General features: G+C 34.3%; 2 protein-coding genes across 2 annotated transcripts; both read right to left on the bottom strand.

Moving 5' to 3' along the window:
- Positions 1 to 5871: 5871 nt before the first annotated feature.
- Positions 5872 to 6822, bottom strand: LOC113177107 (olfactory receptor 4C15-like). The gene has a single exon (XM_026381638.2). It carries the CDS (start codon positions 6820 to 6822, stop codon positions 5872 to 5874), a length of 951 nt encoding a protein of 316 aa, XP_026237423.2.
- Positions 6823 to 17252: 10430 nt separating this feature from the next.
- Positions 17253 to 18188, bottom strand: LOC144254366 (olfactory receptor 4C15-like). The gene has a single exon (XM_077797450.1). It carries the CDS (start codon positions 18186 to 18188, stop codon positions 17253 to 17255), a length of 936 nt encoding a protein of 311 aa, XP_077653576.1.
- Positions 18189 to 18193: the final 5 nt, after the last annotated feature.

Below are 18193 nucleotides of genomic sequence, written 5' to 3'. Positions count from 1 at the left end.
TGGAAGCAACACACTACCAAAAAAATGAATCTTAAATTAAAATTGCAACCCATTGTAAGGTCTCCATTAATGGCCCTGCCACAGGCCCAGCCCTCCCCAATCCCTATGCATTTACTGATGACAGATTTAAATTCACAGTCTCCTACAGGTAGAAGTTGAATGTGACTGCATTTGTCCTGATGGTTTCTAAATATTGTTATTGCACATTGAAAGAATAAAGTACTATTTGTAGTTACCCTGCCCATAATTTCTTTAAATCAACCATATTTCATCAATTCTTTTTATTTTCAGGCAATAATATGGTTCATTTGATATAAACATAAAAAGCATGGGATATACTTTGCTATATCTGTCCCCAGTGCTTCCCCTCTCCCTCCTCTCTTTTGTCCTCCCTTCCCTTACCTCTACTCTATTGTTCTTTGTGCTGTTTACTTACAGGTTTTTTTAACCATATTTTTGACCCAGGATGTTAATCAACAATAAAAGATAAATACCCTCAGAATTCATAGCCTTTTTTTGTCCCTCAATGTTGCTCTTTAGCTTAACCTAAATGTTTAATCATTTATACTTATGACATATATTTCATATATATATATATATATATATATATATATATAAAGAGATGTAGATACAGATCATATATATATATATATATATATACACACACACACACACATGCACACACACACACACATACATGACATGCTTCTGTAATTTGAGAAAAAAATTCTGTAATAAATATCTGGATACAATACAACAATATAATATAACCACTGGTGTGCTTCCAAATGGATGCCTGAGCTACCTTGCTTCCTTTTCTGTTGTCTCAGTGGTTTAGCACAATTTAAGGTAGAGACAATCCACAGTGGCAAGTGCTACAGTTCAGAGCTTAGCCACTTAGATTTTTCTGAACAATTCTGATGCAAAAAACTAATGCTACTTAAAATATAGAATGCACATAGGAACAATTAAACAATTAGTCCTAAAGACTCCATTCTGTGGCTTAGTCACTCTTTTTTAGGCTTAATATTTATCCCTGGGCTTTTTAGTAGTGTGTTGTGGAAATAATGAATGTTACATTCTATATCTATGACCTGTGACTGTAACTGCAAGAATTATCTTTACTAGATTAATATGTCAGTACTTTTTCTAAAATGTCTGAAAAGACTACTTTTTATTCTAAAACATTACAATAATGCAAACATTAGCAGGCAAATGACCTGTTGTTACTTTTAAGTGAAAGCTAAATGAGCAGATCTCACAGAACTAAAGAGAAGAACCCTGGTTCCTAAAGGTTGGGAAAAGTGGGGTGGGAGGAGAGCTGATGATTAATTGGTGGAGAGGTGTCCTAAAATAGGCAGAAGAGCTCCTATTTTAGGATAACCAGTGTTGAAACCAATTGACTGTGTATTTCTAAAAAACTGGTAGTGATGATTTTGTGTTTTCCTAAGTCAAAAACGTAATACATATTTGAGGTGACAGGCAATGCTGATTACTTTGCTCTAATCAAACTGTTCCCATAAATATGTACAATCCTTATGTGTCCATTAAAATAAAGAAAGAAAAAAGTTAATAAGTATGAGTAAAGATCCACATATTTGGAGAAATATTTCATATCCTTTTGTAGTGCACTCAATGAAATAGAAATTCTCCCCCACTACACCCACTCAAAAATATGCGTTAGATGTGTTTCTAAGTGTTTGAATTTATATTGCAGATAAATGCCTGAAAATGGGTCTTATTTCATCAGAGTTGGTTTTAGCAATATAACAAATCTCTCCCTCCAAAAAAAAAAAAAAGATGCACTCCAAGAACCACTGTTCATTGTACATTTATTCTGTGTCAACTATGTACTGTGTGCTCCGATTGTATTACTTATTGACTTCAACATCCCTTGACCTTCCTAATCATATAATCTTCATTCAACATGCCTGAAGTCCTAAAGGTCATGCAGTTATACCAAGTGCACAGTAATTGACATATTGATCCTGTGCCCTGCTCTAAGCACTACCACATCAAGCACAATTGTAAGCACTGCACCTTAATTTACAAACATCCATGAAAATCAAAATCTTAAATCTTACCGTGTGTCAGTTCTTTTTAAAAATTCTAGTGATGGCGAACTCTATGGAGAAACATTTGCTCAGTGAGCTGCAAAACATGATGTCCATATCCAAGTCTTTATACCTAAGAAAGAGAAAGAGCTCCTGTGACAGTCAAGGTAGAGAATGTCCCCACTGCTCCTCTGAGTGGTCTCATAAACAAAGTAAAAGATAGAAAAAGAAATGAACAACATTTCCTCCTGAATTTCCATCTAGATTTTAAAGAATCTTCCCTCATAGGTCATGAACTTGTAGAATTACTCTTTGGATTTCCCCAAGGAGAAATTTTCCATCTGCATGATGTGCCAAAACACAATTTTGTGGGTTATTTTTTTTTAACTTGCTCATGTATCTGCAAAACTTTTGTCCTGAGCAATTAAAGGTTGTGTTTCCTGTTTTCCTGTCTTACTGACCTTGGATTTCTATCTGAAGATGCTTTTATTTCCCATGATACTCAGGAATAGAGCACTGGGTACTTGGGCAAAGAACATACTGTCTCTTGCAGTATTCAGGTCAAATGCCTGGGCATCTAGTAAATATAAACACAAAATTCTATGATAAACCATCCATCCATCACTCTATATGGAAAACCTAACTATAGCAAAGAGTATTTATAAAACAAAAAATATTTCATATAAAATATGTGAAGAGGTATGCATTATTTGATTGTTAGTTTTCTCTCATGAACTGATCTTATAAAAATAATAATTTAAAAAATCAAAGAAGATTTAAGGAACTTTCCTTTTTTAATTTCCTTGGAAGATGGTGTGGCAGATGTAACTAATATAAAGGAACACAGCATTTAAAATGATGTTTGGGGAAAACTCGAACACAGATGTTTAAATTGCTTCAGGTGGATCCTCACCAACAATTTGCTCTTATTGCAGAATTTAAATTTTTCATTCTATCTAATTTTATGTCTCCTCACACACCACAAAAAAGTGCATGATTTAAGTGATTTTTAAGAAATATTTAAATCCATAAGGACCATTAATTCTACAGTCTGTGGACTTAATCACTACATTCTATAATGTGGTATTTGTAGACTGTGTCCCCAACCCTGCATTCACACACTGCAATCAACAGGAAGAGAGAGTGGTCAGGCAATTTAAAACCACAAAAACTTCAATTTAGATCATGAGGTTCTCAACTAGATTCTGATACACACAGACAAAACCAGACTGAGAAGTGTGTTATCTCAGTGATCAACATGGAGTTTGATGCCACACTGCATCTGATCAAAACATATCCCACTGCCCACCAGAGATTTTCATTCAACAAATCCTTTGATTTTCACTTGTAGAACAAAAATGATTCTAAAAACTACCTTGAAGGGATGCTAGGAAGTCTAGATATTTCAATATGTGCAAAGCATATACAAGATGTGGCTGTGCACTGTGTGCAATTGGGGCAATTACATTCATCATGATCATTAGCACTGGCTTTCCAAGAGCTAAATTTTACTGTTCAAAAATGTGAATTTCAATTGTTCCCTCACTTATAATGAAGATATTTGCACAACTGCCTTAAAACATCAAGTTTCTTTGCTGAGTGACATAATTAAGTTAGTACCATAGATCATCCTAGTTTTTTTTTTTTCACAATGATCAAAGGTACAAATGATAGATCAATATAAGTTTAGTAATCACAAAAAATAAAATAAATTTAATGTGTACAGCATCTTGAAGATTGGTGTAAATATAAAATAAAAGTTAAATACGTTTTGGGTTGTGGAAAATACTGGTATATACAGATGAAAATATGACGAGTGAAAGCATATGTAATGACAAAAAAGAAACAAAGCTATGATGTAAATAAGAAGAAAAACTCTTTTGGGGGGCAAAAAATTCAATTTGCAATTTTCAGTTATCCAAATTTCAATGTTATAGTCATACAATGAAAACAATAATAAAACCTGGAACAAGTTATCCTCTTAGTAGGAGGCCATAAAAGCAAGGTTATGAAATTTGGGTAACTTTTCTTTTAGCAAGGATAAATGTTGGAGCCATAAAAACATGTTCGCAGCTTTTCAAGGATAAGTCAGTACCAAAGAAGAAAAGTCACCCAGAATTATTTGATTTTTTTTTTAACCTAAGTTACCCACAACTAGAATTGGTGGTTATACATAATAAAGAACCTACTCCTTTTCAGATACCAGACACCTACTGAAGACAGCCATCTTTTTTTGTTCCCTGCATTTAGTAACTCAATCCAAAATATTTAAGCTGCCTCATGGTTGTCCCCATAAAATAAATGCTGGCATGAAGTGCTTCCAAAGTACCATTGATCCATGGCTTTGGAGTTGTCAAGTTGTTTCTCATTGAAGACTCAGCAAAGTTACTATCAAGTGTTATCTGCGGGTGTAAAAAGACTAAACATCTTTCCTTAGCTTTAGGAGGATCTTTTTTATGTTTTCAAACATAGAAAACAAGTTTTGCATACTATTTTTTTTACTTATCAATTCTATATTAAATGTTGCATACAGTTAATGGCAAACACAATATCTCTCACTTTGGGTGAGATAACCTTTGTTATCATTGTGAAAATCATTGGAACGTACTGACCAAATATTCATGCTGAGATTTCATAATTCCAGTTATGATAATGGTCAATCCTAAAATCCGTTAAGTAGATCCTCACAGGCTTTTATTGAGATGATTATTATTTTTCTTTGAAGAAGGAGAAAATTCAGGTATTACCAATTCTCACGTTTTCCAATCACTCCTATCTTTTTACTTCCTTTCTATCACTTGAAAAGTAAAAGTGGGCAGTTAAAAATGATGAATAAAAATAATAAAATAGTTGTTGCAGTTCTCAGATTGAGATGCTCACCATGACTTTCAAAGCTGCCTGTACTGCCATCTGCCTTTCCAATTGTCCTCCTAGGGCTTAAGCTCATAAACTTTCCAGTCTAACAACTGCTGTCCCTCCTGAATACATTCCCTGATTACTCCATAACTCACCATCAACTTTGCCTCTGCCATCCTCCCCCCACTACAATGTCCATTTCTACTGTAGACCTAGCAGCAGTTTAAACAATATGTCCACAGAAAACTTCCCAGATTGCACCAGGAAAAGAAATTATTCACTAATGCCTTCCACTATTGAAATGGGTGTGCATGCATGCATGTGTGTTGAATTTAATATATAACTTTTAAGTATAATCTTCTTTGATTTTTGCTTCAACATCTTTTATTTAAAATATTTTATAATATATTATAAATGCTCTACACAGCTCAGACTAATTTGGGTGATAGAATTTTGTAGGGGCAGAGATCCAGGATGAGAACCTGAGGTTTCAAATTTCATGAAATAACTCTCTAAAACACCACCCTACATATCATGAAATAACTCTCTAAAACACCACCCTACATGCCACACAAAGCCCCGTATTCCAATCATCCAGTATTTCTACATCAGAGAGAACATTCTTTTCACTTGAAATTCCTAATTTCAAATATTTTTTTTCTACAGAGTTTTATTTTCTAATGTGTAATATGAATAGAAATCATCATTATATGCTGATTCCCTTCCAATTTTAATAAATATAAGAAAGCATAAAATTGAACTGTCTTTTATTTATGTATGAGAATATTGAAAGGCAACTCCAAGTCAAAGTATGACCTTCAATTAAAGTATATGTTTTCACTGCTCCACTTAGTGTAATTTTTCCTCAGAATTATGTAATCTCTTTCCATATGAGGCACATGCCAGACAAAGTGTTTGTCTAAATAAGCACTAAGATTTTTACACTCTGCATTATATTTTTTTATACTACAATACACCATTTCTTCTGCAAAACCACCAACAGTCTATTCCATAATCTCCTCATGGCTGTTTTCACTTCTTTGTTCCTCAATGTATACACCAAAGGATTGAGTAAGGGAGTCAGGATGGTGTAAAATATTTCCACTTCTTTATCAAAAGAGAACGCAGAAGGAGGTCTTGCATATATAAATATGCATGGGACAAATAACAAAACCACAACAGTAATGTGAGATCCACAGGTGGACAGAGCTTTCCTCCGCCCTTCAGAACTGTGTGTTTTCAGGGAGAACAAGATGATACCATAGGAGACCAGCAGCAAGGAGAAGTTGATGATGCAGATTAGTCCACTGTTGGCGATCACCAGAAGGCCTTGCACATGAGTGTCAGTGCAGGCCAGCTTCAGTAATGGGTATAGGTCACATAAGAAATGATCAATGACATTAGGCCCACAGAAGGGAAGCTGGAAAGTAAAGAGAATCTGTATGATGGCATGGAAGAAGCCCCCTGTCCAGGATACTCCCACCAGAATGCCACAGAGCCTCCAGTTCATGATGGAAGAATAGTGCAAGGGCTTGCAAATGGCCACATAGCGGTCATAGGCCATGACTGTGAGGATAATCATCTCTGCCCCAGCAAATAAGTGTTCAGCAAAAAGTTGAATCATGCATCCTGTATAGGAGATGGTTTTCCTCTTGTACAGGGAGTCTGCAATCATTTTTGGTGTGATGACAGAGGAGAAGCAGGCATCCAGGAAGGACAGGACAGCCAAGAAGAAGTACATGGGGGAGCCCAGCAGTGCAGGGCTACAGAGGATGGTCACTACAATCAGCATGTTGCCCCCAACAGTCGCAATGTAGACCAACAAAAACACAATGAATACTATTTTCTGAACAGTAGGATTCTGTGAAAGCCCCAGGAGGACAAATTCAGTTATGAAGCTTTGGTTTGTCATGATTTCTCTAAAATGATTATAAAACTGATGATAGAAATCTGCAAATACAATAAAAGAGCATCAGACTAATTTCTAAGAGTCACACCATGAAGCTGATATATACTTATGACAATTTTGTTTTTATTGATTTTTCTTGGTACCAGGAATGGAAGCCTGTGCTGCTTAACCACTGAGACACATTCTCTTTTTTATTTTTTATTTTGAGACAGAGTCTCACTAAGTTGCTTAGAGCCTTGCTAAATTGGTGAGGCCAGCTTTGAAATTGTTAGCCTCTCAAGCCTCTGTGATTAAAGGAATGTGTCCACATACCAGGCTATTTATGCCTATATTATTATTATTATTATGAATACTGCTTATTTAATTATTATCACTGAGTACAAAACTGAGAAATGTGTTGAAGATAGTTTTCAGAGGTTAGATAAAATTGAAGCATGGATGAATTCTTGAATATTTCAAAATAACCTAGTTTTAATAAGGGGGAAGCAAAGCATACCCATATGTTAAAGAAGCAGAACAGTTTTTATTTCATGTGACGCTGATAATTTAACAGTGACTTCCAGGGTAAATGATTTAGAATCATTAAGAAACTATGTAAGGACTTTGATTTATTAACCATGCCTGCAATGGGCGTGAAATAGTGGAGAGCAGATTGCTAATTATGACCTGAGACAGTTTTACTTATATAAAGAAATAGAAAAATATGCACCTTAAGAGGCACTCAAGAATGATGACTATTCCTTCATTTTTTCTTTACAAATATGAAGTGGGAATGGGAAGGACAGTAGAATGAGACAGACATTACTACTCTACATACATGTATTATTATTATTATTTTCTAATTTGTTTTAATTAGTTATATATGACAGTAGAATGTACTTATATGCTTTGATATACATAGATGGGATATAATTTCTCATTTTTCTGAGTATATATATATATATATTGTAGAATCATATTGGTCCTACAGTCACATACATACATTTTCATACATGTTTCATTCTACTATCTTTCTTATCCCCACATCCCCTGCCTTCCCTTCCTTTCACTTCCCTCTACCTAATCTAACACTATTTTTTTTTTTGCATTACAATTCGTAATACACATGAATACCACAATTTTTGTATTTCTGTTTTATGTAAAGTATGTTGACATCCAATTCAAGTCTTCATACATCATACATGTATTATTACACTACTGGTATGACTCAGCACAATGTATAGCCAGAGGAATGAGAAGTTATGCTCCATTGTATACTATGTGCCAATATGCATTCTACTGTCATGTATGACTAATTAGAACAAATAACAAAAATATGAATTGAATTTGACATTTTTACTAAAAATGTTATTGTTATTTATTTTATACTTATTAAGTTTTTTTTTAATTGTTCTTTCAGATGTACATGGCAGTACAGTGTATTTTGACATGCACACATGGAGTCTAACTTATTCTAATTAGGATCCAATTTTGTGGTTGTAATTATGTGGTTGTACATGATTCATATATGAACATAAGAAAGTTATGTCTGATTCATTTTTTATTAATAGTTGTTCAAAACATTACAAAGCTATTGACATATGATATTTCATACATTTGATTCAAGTGGGTTATGAATTCCCATTTTTACCCCGTATACAGATTCCAGAATCTCATCGGTTACACATCCACGTTTTTACATACTGCCATACTAGTGTCTGTTGTACTCTGCTGCCTTTCCTATCCATTTCCCCTCCCAGAAGTAGATTCGATTAGAAAAGGGGGAATAAAGTTAACTGAATTGGCCTTTAAGTGAATTAATTCATTTTTTTAAAGAGGAGGATTTGGGGAAAATAGCCAGGTGCATAAAAACGATGAAAATGAGTTTTGTGACTCCCATTGAGAATAAGCAGAATGATTTAAAACTTTTACATAATTAATATTTGTGTAAATTAATACCTATTTGTTCACTTACTTTAAAACCATCATTTTCATTGGATTCACAGGTCTTTCCCGACCAATGTCTGCATTTTTAACTTCATAGTCCCTTAAAAGAAAACAATAATAAAAAAGAAACTCTGAAAGTTCATTGGATCAATTGGAAACCATTTGCTGCATAATAAAGAAAAGCAATACATCCTCTAGCAGCGTTCACCTAAGCTTAAGACCAAATCAGGAAAGACAAAGAAAGGAAACAAGTGAGAAATTCTGTGCAAGATTGCATGAATCTGGGTTAAAATCCAGATCCTTAAAATTTACTTAAAATCCTTACAGTTTTGTAAGGCTCTGATTGTACTTTTTCTAGTAATGGACTTAATGTCTACCAATAAATTTCTTGTGGAAATAGGACAAATTCAAAAAATAAAAACACTGATGTTAATTAGCAGTGAAGAAATAATATTTTAAAATGCATGGCACTTTTGAATGTCCTTAGTAACCCCAGACTATGTTTTTTATTGACATTGACCCAACTGCATCTATGCCTCCTTGATTGCCACAATAACTAAATGGAGTGGGAATTGAAGACAGGGCCCAGAAGTCCTCTAATAATTATAGACACCTTATCTCTCTACTTCTGTTTTAAGGGTGGTCTAAGAGCAATACCACTGCATGTCTAAAATATTGTTGAATATAAATGAAACAATCCCTTCTTTCCCAAATGAAAGTAATTCTTAATATTAGTGTTAAAAATCTGACATGGAGAATATGTTCTGCTCCATGGTTCACAATCACAAGGGTTAGAATTTTAAATCATGAAATGTTGATTATCTTAAATAAAAAATATTATCTTGGATTGAATCCTGGTATATCTAAATGACAATAGTGGTAACATTAGTGAAATATGAACAAAATCTGGTGTTTACTTATAAAAATGTGCCTATGCTCAATTCATACATTGGCAAGTATGCCCATAATAATGCAAGGTAATAATATTAAGGGAAATTGAGTATTCTATATAAATTTTCTGTATTTTGCAACATTTGTTTGAGCCAAAATTACTCCAAATAAAATTTAGTAGAAAAAAGGGTAGTGATCAGTTTCTCCTATCAAAAATCTACAAATCCAGCCTCATTGTCTAACAGCAATGTGCCATTTAACAAAGCCTTGTGCCTCAACCTGCCTGAACACAGTGTAGAATACAGAGTAATTATAAATATGAAGTTCAAGTAGAAGTCAAAAAGAGTATAAGAAACACTTAAGTCATAATTTTTAAACAGCACAAACATACACCAAGGGAAGTAAAGGACTGAATGAATCACAAAATATCTATTATAATAAAAATACCTTTTAAATGTAATGGTTTTGAAAAAAAATTGACAAAAACTTCCAGAATCATTTACAAAATCATAAATGTATTTTTATTCTTTCTACAAATTTTCTAAATCCTAAAAATATATCATGAAAGTGAAATGACAGAGGGACATTTTATCATGTAAAATGCCATAGTATCATAAGGAAACATAAATACAGCTCAATGAGAAAGATGTCTGTTTAATGATATAATTAATAATATAAATAAATAAAGGTAAAAGATTTTGCAGCAAGTTAAGAAAGAAACAAAATGTAATAATTACTCCCCCATTTGTATTGATATTTTAAATAGAATATTACAAACCAGAAAATAAAATATTACAGTGAGAAAACCTTAATCTGCAATAAATATCTGGATACAATTATAAGAATATTTATAATTGAACATAATTAACAAATACAAGACTCTCCATTATAGGAATGGTTCAGAAAGAGGATGTGAGATTTGAGGGAAATTCATTTGCAAAGATGGAAGCAACACACTACCAAAATAATGAATCTTAAATTAAAATTGCAACCCATTGTAAGGTCTCCATTAATGGCCCTGCCACAGGCCCAGCCCTCCCCAATCCCTATGCATTTACTGATGACAGATTTAAATTCACAGTCTCCTACAGGTAGAAGTTGAATGTGACTGCATTTGTCCTGATGGTTTCTAAATATTGTTATTGCACATTGAAAGAGTAAAGTACTATTTGTGATTACCCTGCCTGTAATTTCTTTAAATCAACCATATTTCATCAATTCTTTCTAGTTTCAGGCAATAATATGATTCATTTGATATAAACATAAAAAGCATGGGATATACTTTGCTTTATCTGTCCCCAGTGCTTCCCCTATACCTCCTCTCCTTTGTCCTCCCTTCCCTTACCTCTACTCTATTGTCCTTTGTGCTGTTTACTTATAGGTTTTTTTTAACCATGTTTTTGATCCAGGATGTTAATCAACAATAATAGATAAATTCTCTCAGAATTCATAGCCTTTTTTTTGTCCCTGAATGCTAATCTTTAGCTTAACCTAAATGTGTAATCATTTATATTTATGACATATATATTTCTATATATATATATATATATATATATATATATATAGAGAGAGAGAGAGAGAGAGAGAGAGAGAGAGAGGGATGTAGATACAGATTTTATATATATATATATATATATAATTTATATATATGACATGCTTGTATAATTTGAGAAAACAATTATGTGTTTCCACTGGTGTGCTTCCAAATGGATGTCTGAGCTACCTTGCTTCCTTTTCTGTTATCTCAGTGGTTTAGCACAATTTAACGTAACGATAAGCTACAGTGGCAAGCAGTACAGTTCAAAGCTTAGTCCCTTAGATTTTTCTGAACAATTCTGAGGCAAAAAACTATAGCTACTTATAACATTGAATGCACATAGGAACAATTAAACAATTAAACCCAAAGACTCCATTCTGTGACTTAGTCATTCTTTTTTAGGCTTAATGTTTTTCCCACGGCCTTTTAGTAGTATGTTGTGGAAATAGTGAATGTTACATTCTATATTTATTCTCCTGTGGCTTTAATTGTAAGAATTATGTTCACTATGTTAATATGTCAGTACTCTTTCTAAAATGTCTGAAAAGACCAATTTTTAATATAAAACATTACAATAATGCAAATATTAGCAGACAACTGACCTGTTGTTACTTTTAAGTGAAAGCTAAATGAGCAGATCTCACAGAAGTCAACATTAGAACCGTGGTTCCTAAAGGCTGAGAAAAGTGGGGTGGGAGGAGAGCTGATGATTAATTGGTGCAGTGGTGTCCTAAAATAGGCAGAAGAGCTCCTACTTTAGGATAACCAGTGTTGAAACCAATTGACTCTATTTCTAAAAAACTGGTAGTGATGATTTTGTGTTTTCCTAAGTCAAAAACATAATATATATTTGAGGTGACAGTAATGCTGATTACTTTGCTCTAATCAAACTGTTCCCATAAATATGTTCAATCGTTATGTGTCCATTAAAATAGATAATGAAAAAAAATAGTAAGTATGAGTAAAGATCTACATATTTGGAGAAATATTCCATATCCTTTTGAAGTGCACTCAATGAAATAGAAATACTCCCCCAGTACACCCACTCAAAAATATGCATTTGATGTGTTTCTAAGTGTTTGAATTTATATTGAAGATAAATGCCTGAAAATGAGTCTTATTTCATTAGAGTTGGTGTTATCAATATAACAAATTGACAGTTTGATCCTGTGCCATGATGACAATTTGATCCTGTACCCTGATCTAAGCACTACCACATCAAGCACAATTGCAAGCACTGCATCATAATTTGCAAACATTCATGAAATCCAAATCATAAATCTCACCATGTGTCAGTTCTTTTTTATAATTCTAGAGATGGCCAACTCTATGGAGAAATGTTTGCTCACTGAGCTGCAAAACATGATGTCCGTAGCCAAGTCTTTACACCTAAGAAAGAGGAAAAGCCCCTGTGACAGTCAAGGTAGAGAATGACCCCACTGCTCCTCCAAGTAGTCTCATAAACAAAGTAAAAGAGAGAAAAAGAAATGAGCAACATTTCCTCTTGGATTTCCATCTAGACTTTAAAGAATCTTCCCTCATAGGTCATGAACTTGTAGAATTACTCTTTGGATTTCCCCAAGGAGAAATTTTCCATCAGAATGGTGTGCCAAAACACAATTTTGTGTTTTTTTTTTTTTTTAACTTGCTCATGTATCTGCAAAACTTTTTTCCCCGAGCAATTAAAGGTTGTGTTTTCTGTTTTCCTGCCTTACTGACCTTGGATTTCTATCTGAAGATGCTTTTATTTCCCATGATACACAGGAATAGAGCCCTGGGTACTTGGGCAAAGAACATACTGTCTCTTGCAGTATTCAGGTCAAATGCCTGGGCATCTAGTAAATATAAACACAAAATTCTATGATAAACCATCCATCCATCCATCACTCTATATAGAAAACCTAACTATAGCAAAGAGTATTTATAAAATAAAAATATTTCATATAAAATATGTGAAGAGGTATGCATTATTTGATTGTTAGTTTTCTTTCATAAACTGATCTTCTAAAATAATAATAATAAACCAAAATTTACAAAGAAGATTTAAGGAACTTTCCTTTTTAAATTTCCTTGGAAGATGGTGTGGCAGATGTAACTAATATAAAGGAACACAGCATTTAAATTGATGTTTTGGTGAAAACTTGAACACAGATGTTTAAATTGCTTCAGGTGGATCCTCACAGAAAATTTGCTCTTATTGTAGTATTTAAATATTTCATTCTATCCAATTTTATCTCTCTTCACACACTGCAAAAAAGTGCATAATTTAAGTGATTTATAAGAAATGTTGAAATCCAAAAGGACCATTAATTCCACAGTCTGTGGACTTAATCCCTACATTCCATAATATGGTATTTGTAGACTGTGTCCACAACCTGGCAGCCACACACTGCAATCAACAGGAAGAGAGAGTGGTCAGGCAATTTAAAACCACAAAAACTTCAATTTAGATCATGAGGTTCTCAACTAGATTCTGATACACACAGACAAAACCAGACTGAGAAGTGTGTTATCTCAGTGATCAACATGGAGTTTGATGCCACACTGCATCTGATCAAAACATATCCCACTGCCCACCAGAGATTTTTATTCAACAAATCCTTTGATTTTCACTTGTAGAACAAAAATGATTCTAAAAACTACCTTGAAGGGATGCTAGGAAGTCTACATAATTCAATATGTGCAAAGCATATACAAGATGTGGCTGTGCACTGTGTGCAATTGGGGCTATTACATTCATTATGATCATTAGCACTAGCTTTCCAAGAGGTAAATTTCACTGTTGAAAAATGTGAATTTCAATTGTTCACTCACTTATAATGAATATATTTATACAACTGCTTTAAAACATGAAGTTCCTTTGCTGAGTGACATAAAAAATTAAGTTAGTACTATAGATCATCCCAGTTTTTTTTCACAATGATCAGAGGTAAAAATGATAGATCAAAATAACTTTAGTAATTACAAAAAATAAATAAACTTAATGTGTACAGCATCTTGAAGATTGGTGTAAATATAAAATAAAAGTGAAATAGGTTTTGGGTTGTGGAAAATATTGGTATCTACAGATGAAAATCAGAGGAGTGAAGGCATTTTAATGACAAAAAAATAAACAAAGCTATAATGAAAATTAGAAGGAAAACTCTTTTTTTGAGGGGGGGGAATTCAATTTGCAATTTTCAGTTATCCAAATTTCAATGTTATAGTCATACAATGAAAACAATAATAAGACCTGGAACAAGTTATCCTTTTTGTAGGAGGCCACAAAAGCAAGATTATGAAATTTGAATAACTTTTTTTTAAGCAAGGATAAATTTTGGAGCCATTAAAAACATGATAGAAGTTTTTCAAGGTTAAGTCAGTACCAAAGAAGAGAAGTCACCCAGAATTATTTAATTGATTTTTTTAAAACCTAAGTTACCTATAACTAGAATTGTTGATTTATACATAATAAAAAACCTACTCCTTTTCAGATGCCAGACACCTACTGAAGACAGCCATCTTTTTTTGTTCCCTGCATTTAGTAACTCAGTCCAAAATATTTAAGCTGCCTCATGCTTAAAAAGTACCATTGATCTGTGGCTTTGGACTTTCCAAGTTGTTTCTCATTGAAGACTCAGAAAAGTTACTATCAAGTGTTATCTGCAGGCGTAAAAGGACTAAACATTTTCCTTAGCTTTAAGAGGATCATTTTACATTTTCAAACGTAGAAAACAAGTTTTGCATACTATTTTTTTACTTATCAATTCTATATTAAATGTTGCATACATTAAATGGAAAACAAAATCTCTCTCACTTTGGGTGAGATAATGTTGGTTTTCATTGTGAAAATCATTGGAACTTACTGACCAAATATTCATGCTGAGATTTCATAATTCCAGTTATGATAATGGTCAGTCCTAAAATCCTTTAATTAGATCCTCACAGGCTTTTATTGAGATGATTATTTTTTTCTTTGAAGAAGGAGAAAATTCAGGTATTATCAATTCTCACTTTTTCCAATCACTCTTTTTACTTCCTTTCTACCACTTGAAAAATAAACGTGGGCAGTTGAAAATGATGGATAAAAAAATAAAATAGTTGCTGCAGTTCTCAGATTGAGATGCTCACCATGACTTTCAAAGCTGCCTGTACTGCCATCTCCCTTTTCAGTTATACTCCTAGGGCTTAAGCTCATAAACTTTCCAGTCTAACAACTGCTTTCCCTCCTGAATACATTCCCTGATCACTCCATAACTCACCATCAGCCTTGCCTCCGCCATCCTCCCCGCATCACAATGTCCATTTCTACTGTGGACATGGCACCAGTTTAAATACCATGTCCTCAGAAGTTTTTCCAGATTGCACCAGGCAAACATGTTACTCACTAATGCCTTCCACTCTTGAAATAGGTGTGCATGCATGCATGTGTTTTGAATTCAGTCATATAATTTTAAAGTATAATCTTCTCCCATTTTTGCTTTATCATCTTTTATTTCAAATATTTTATATGTATTATACCTGCATTACCCAGATCAGACTAAACTTGGTGATAGAATTTTGTAGGAGCAGAGATCCAGGATGAGAATCTGAGATTTCAAATTTCATGAAATAACTCTCTAAATCACCACCCTACATGCCACACAAAGCCTAATACTCCAATTATCCAGTTGGAGGCAACATAAATCCAAGAAACCATAGAAAATTTACTGAGGAAAATTTTAACCTGTTCACAAAAATTTCTTGACTAATAAAAATGGATGTAATCTTCTGGATAGCTCAAAGACACCATCATTGTGTATATCTATTTGAAAGATAACAGTAAGGAAAATATTTAAATGAATAGAGGATAAGGAGAGGAGTTAGAACCAAAGGGAAGGGCCTGGGGATGTGGCTCAAGCGGTAGCACACTCGCCTGGTACGCGTGCGGCCCGGGTTCGATCCTCAGCACCACATACCAACAAAGATGTTGTGTCTGTCGAGAACTAGAAAATAAATATTAAAAATTCTCTCTCTCTCTCTCTCTCTCTCTCTCCCCCCTCTCTCACTCTCTCTTTAAAAAAAAAAAAAAAAAAACAGAATAAAGAACCAAAGGGAAAATAATGACATTTTTACTAAGAGGCAAAGAAGAAAGATAATCAGGGAATCTGAGGTCAAAACCCACAGTATAAGAGTGAGCCATGATCCATGGCTCTGTGAGGGCATGGGGAAAATTTGCTCACTACACATATAGCTTGGACCTGAGGTTGCTAGTAGTGCCCTGTCTCAGGAGCTGCCTTTATTTGTACTACAGTGAGAGACTCTCATTGCTGACTCATCTGTGAAAATGCCCCACATACTCTCCTGTACACCTTGATATCAGGTGGTCACATGACCAAGGGTACCACCCTCATAGGCAGGATTGGACTGATCAGATTCTCTCTCTCAAATTCAACAAGTGACCCCAACTCTAGGAGATGGTAGTGAGCCCACCTTTAAGATGAAGTGAAATGGTACAGGTGACTTGAAAGCTCTACTCTCTGGTTTTCCTAACTCCTGATGTTTTATATCAGAATCACTGATTTCTGCATCAGAGAGAACATTCTTTTCACTTGAAATTTCTAATTTCAAGTATTTTTTCTATAAAGTTTTGTTTTTCAATGCATAATATGAATGGAAATCATTGTTATATGTTAAATTCCTTCCAATTTTAATAAATGTAAGAAAGTATAAAATTGAACTATCTTCAATTTACATATGAGAATATTGAGTGGCAATTCCAAGTCAAAAGTGTGATTTTCAATTAAGTTTTCACTAATCCACATAGTGTAATTTCTCCTCCGAATTATGTAATCTCTTTCCATATGAGGCACATGCCAGACAAAGTGTTTGTCTAAATAAATACTAAGTTTTTTTCACTCTGCATTATATTTTTTTATGAAAGAGAGAGAGAGAGAATTTTTTAATATTTATTTTTCAGTTTTTGGTGGACACAACATCTTTATTTTATTTTTATGTGGTACTGAGGATGGAACCCAGCACCGAGGCACATGCCAGGCGAGCTCCCTACTGCTTGAGCCACATCCCCAGCCGTGCATTATGTTTTTTATACTGTAATATACTATTTCTTCTGAAAAACCACCAAGAGTCTATTCCACAATTTCTTCATGGCTGTTTTCACTTCTTTGTTCCTCAACGTATACACCAAAGGATTAAGTAAGGGAGTCAAGATAGTGTAAAATATTTCCACTTCTTTATCAAAAGAGAAGGCAGAAAGAGGTCTTGCATATATAAATATGCATGGGACAAATAACAAAACCACAACAGTAATGTGAGATCCACAGGTGGACAGAGCTTTCCTCCGCCCTTCAGAACTGTGTGTTTTCAGGGAGAACAAGATGACACAATAGGAGACCAGCAACAAGGAGAAGTTGATGATGCAGATTAACCCACTGTTGGCGATCACCAGAAGGCCTTGCACATGAGTGTCAGTGCAGGCCAGCTCCAGTAATGGGTACAAGTCACACATGAAATGATCAATGACATTAGGTCCACAGAAAGGCAACTGGAAAGTAAAGAGAATCTGTATGATGGCATGCAAGAAGCCCCCTGTCCAGGACACCCCCACCAGAATGCCACAGAGCCTCCAGTTCATGATGGAAGAATAGTGCAAGGGATTGCAAATGGCGACATAGTGGTCGTAGGCCATGGCTGTGAGGATAATCATCTCTGCCCCAGAAAAGAAGTGTTCAGCAAAAAGTTGAATCATGCATCCTGTGTAGGAGATGGTTTTCCTCTTGTACAGGGAGTCTGCAATCATTTTTGGTGTGATGACAGAGGAGAAGCAGGCATCCAGGAAGGACAGGACAGCCAAGAAGAAGTACATGGGGGAGCCCAGCAGTGCAGGGCTACAGAGGATGGTCACTACAATCAGCATGTTGCCCCCAACAGTTGCAATGTAGACCAACAAAAACACAATGAATACTATTTTCTGAACAGTAGGATTCTGTGAAAGCCCCAGGAGGACAAATTCAGTTATGAAGCTTTGGTTTGTCATGATTT

The sequence above is a fragment of the Urocitellus parryii genome, chromosome 4, assembly GCF_045843805.1.
Source record: "Urocitellus parryii isolate mUroPar1 chromosome 4, mUroPar1.hap1, whole genome shotgun sequence".
NCBI classification, from domain to species: Eukaryota; Metazoa; Chordata; class Mammalia; order Rodentia; family Sciuridae; genus Urocitellus; species Urocitellus parryii.
This window is presented reverse-complemented; position numbering and strand designations above follow the sequence as displayed.

Bases quoted from the DNA above. Each gene is read 5' to 3' on its own strand.
- LOC144254366 (XM_077797450.1), bottom strand. From the start codon at position 18,188: ATGACAAACCAAAGCTTCATAACTGAATTTGTCCTCCTGGGGCTTTCA.
- LOC113177107 (XM_026381638.2), bottom strand. From the start codon at position 6,822: ATGACAAACCAAAGCTTCATAACTGAATTTGTCCTCCTGGGGCTTTCA.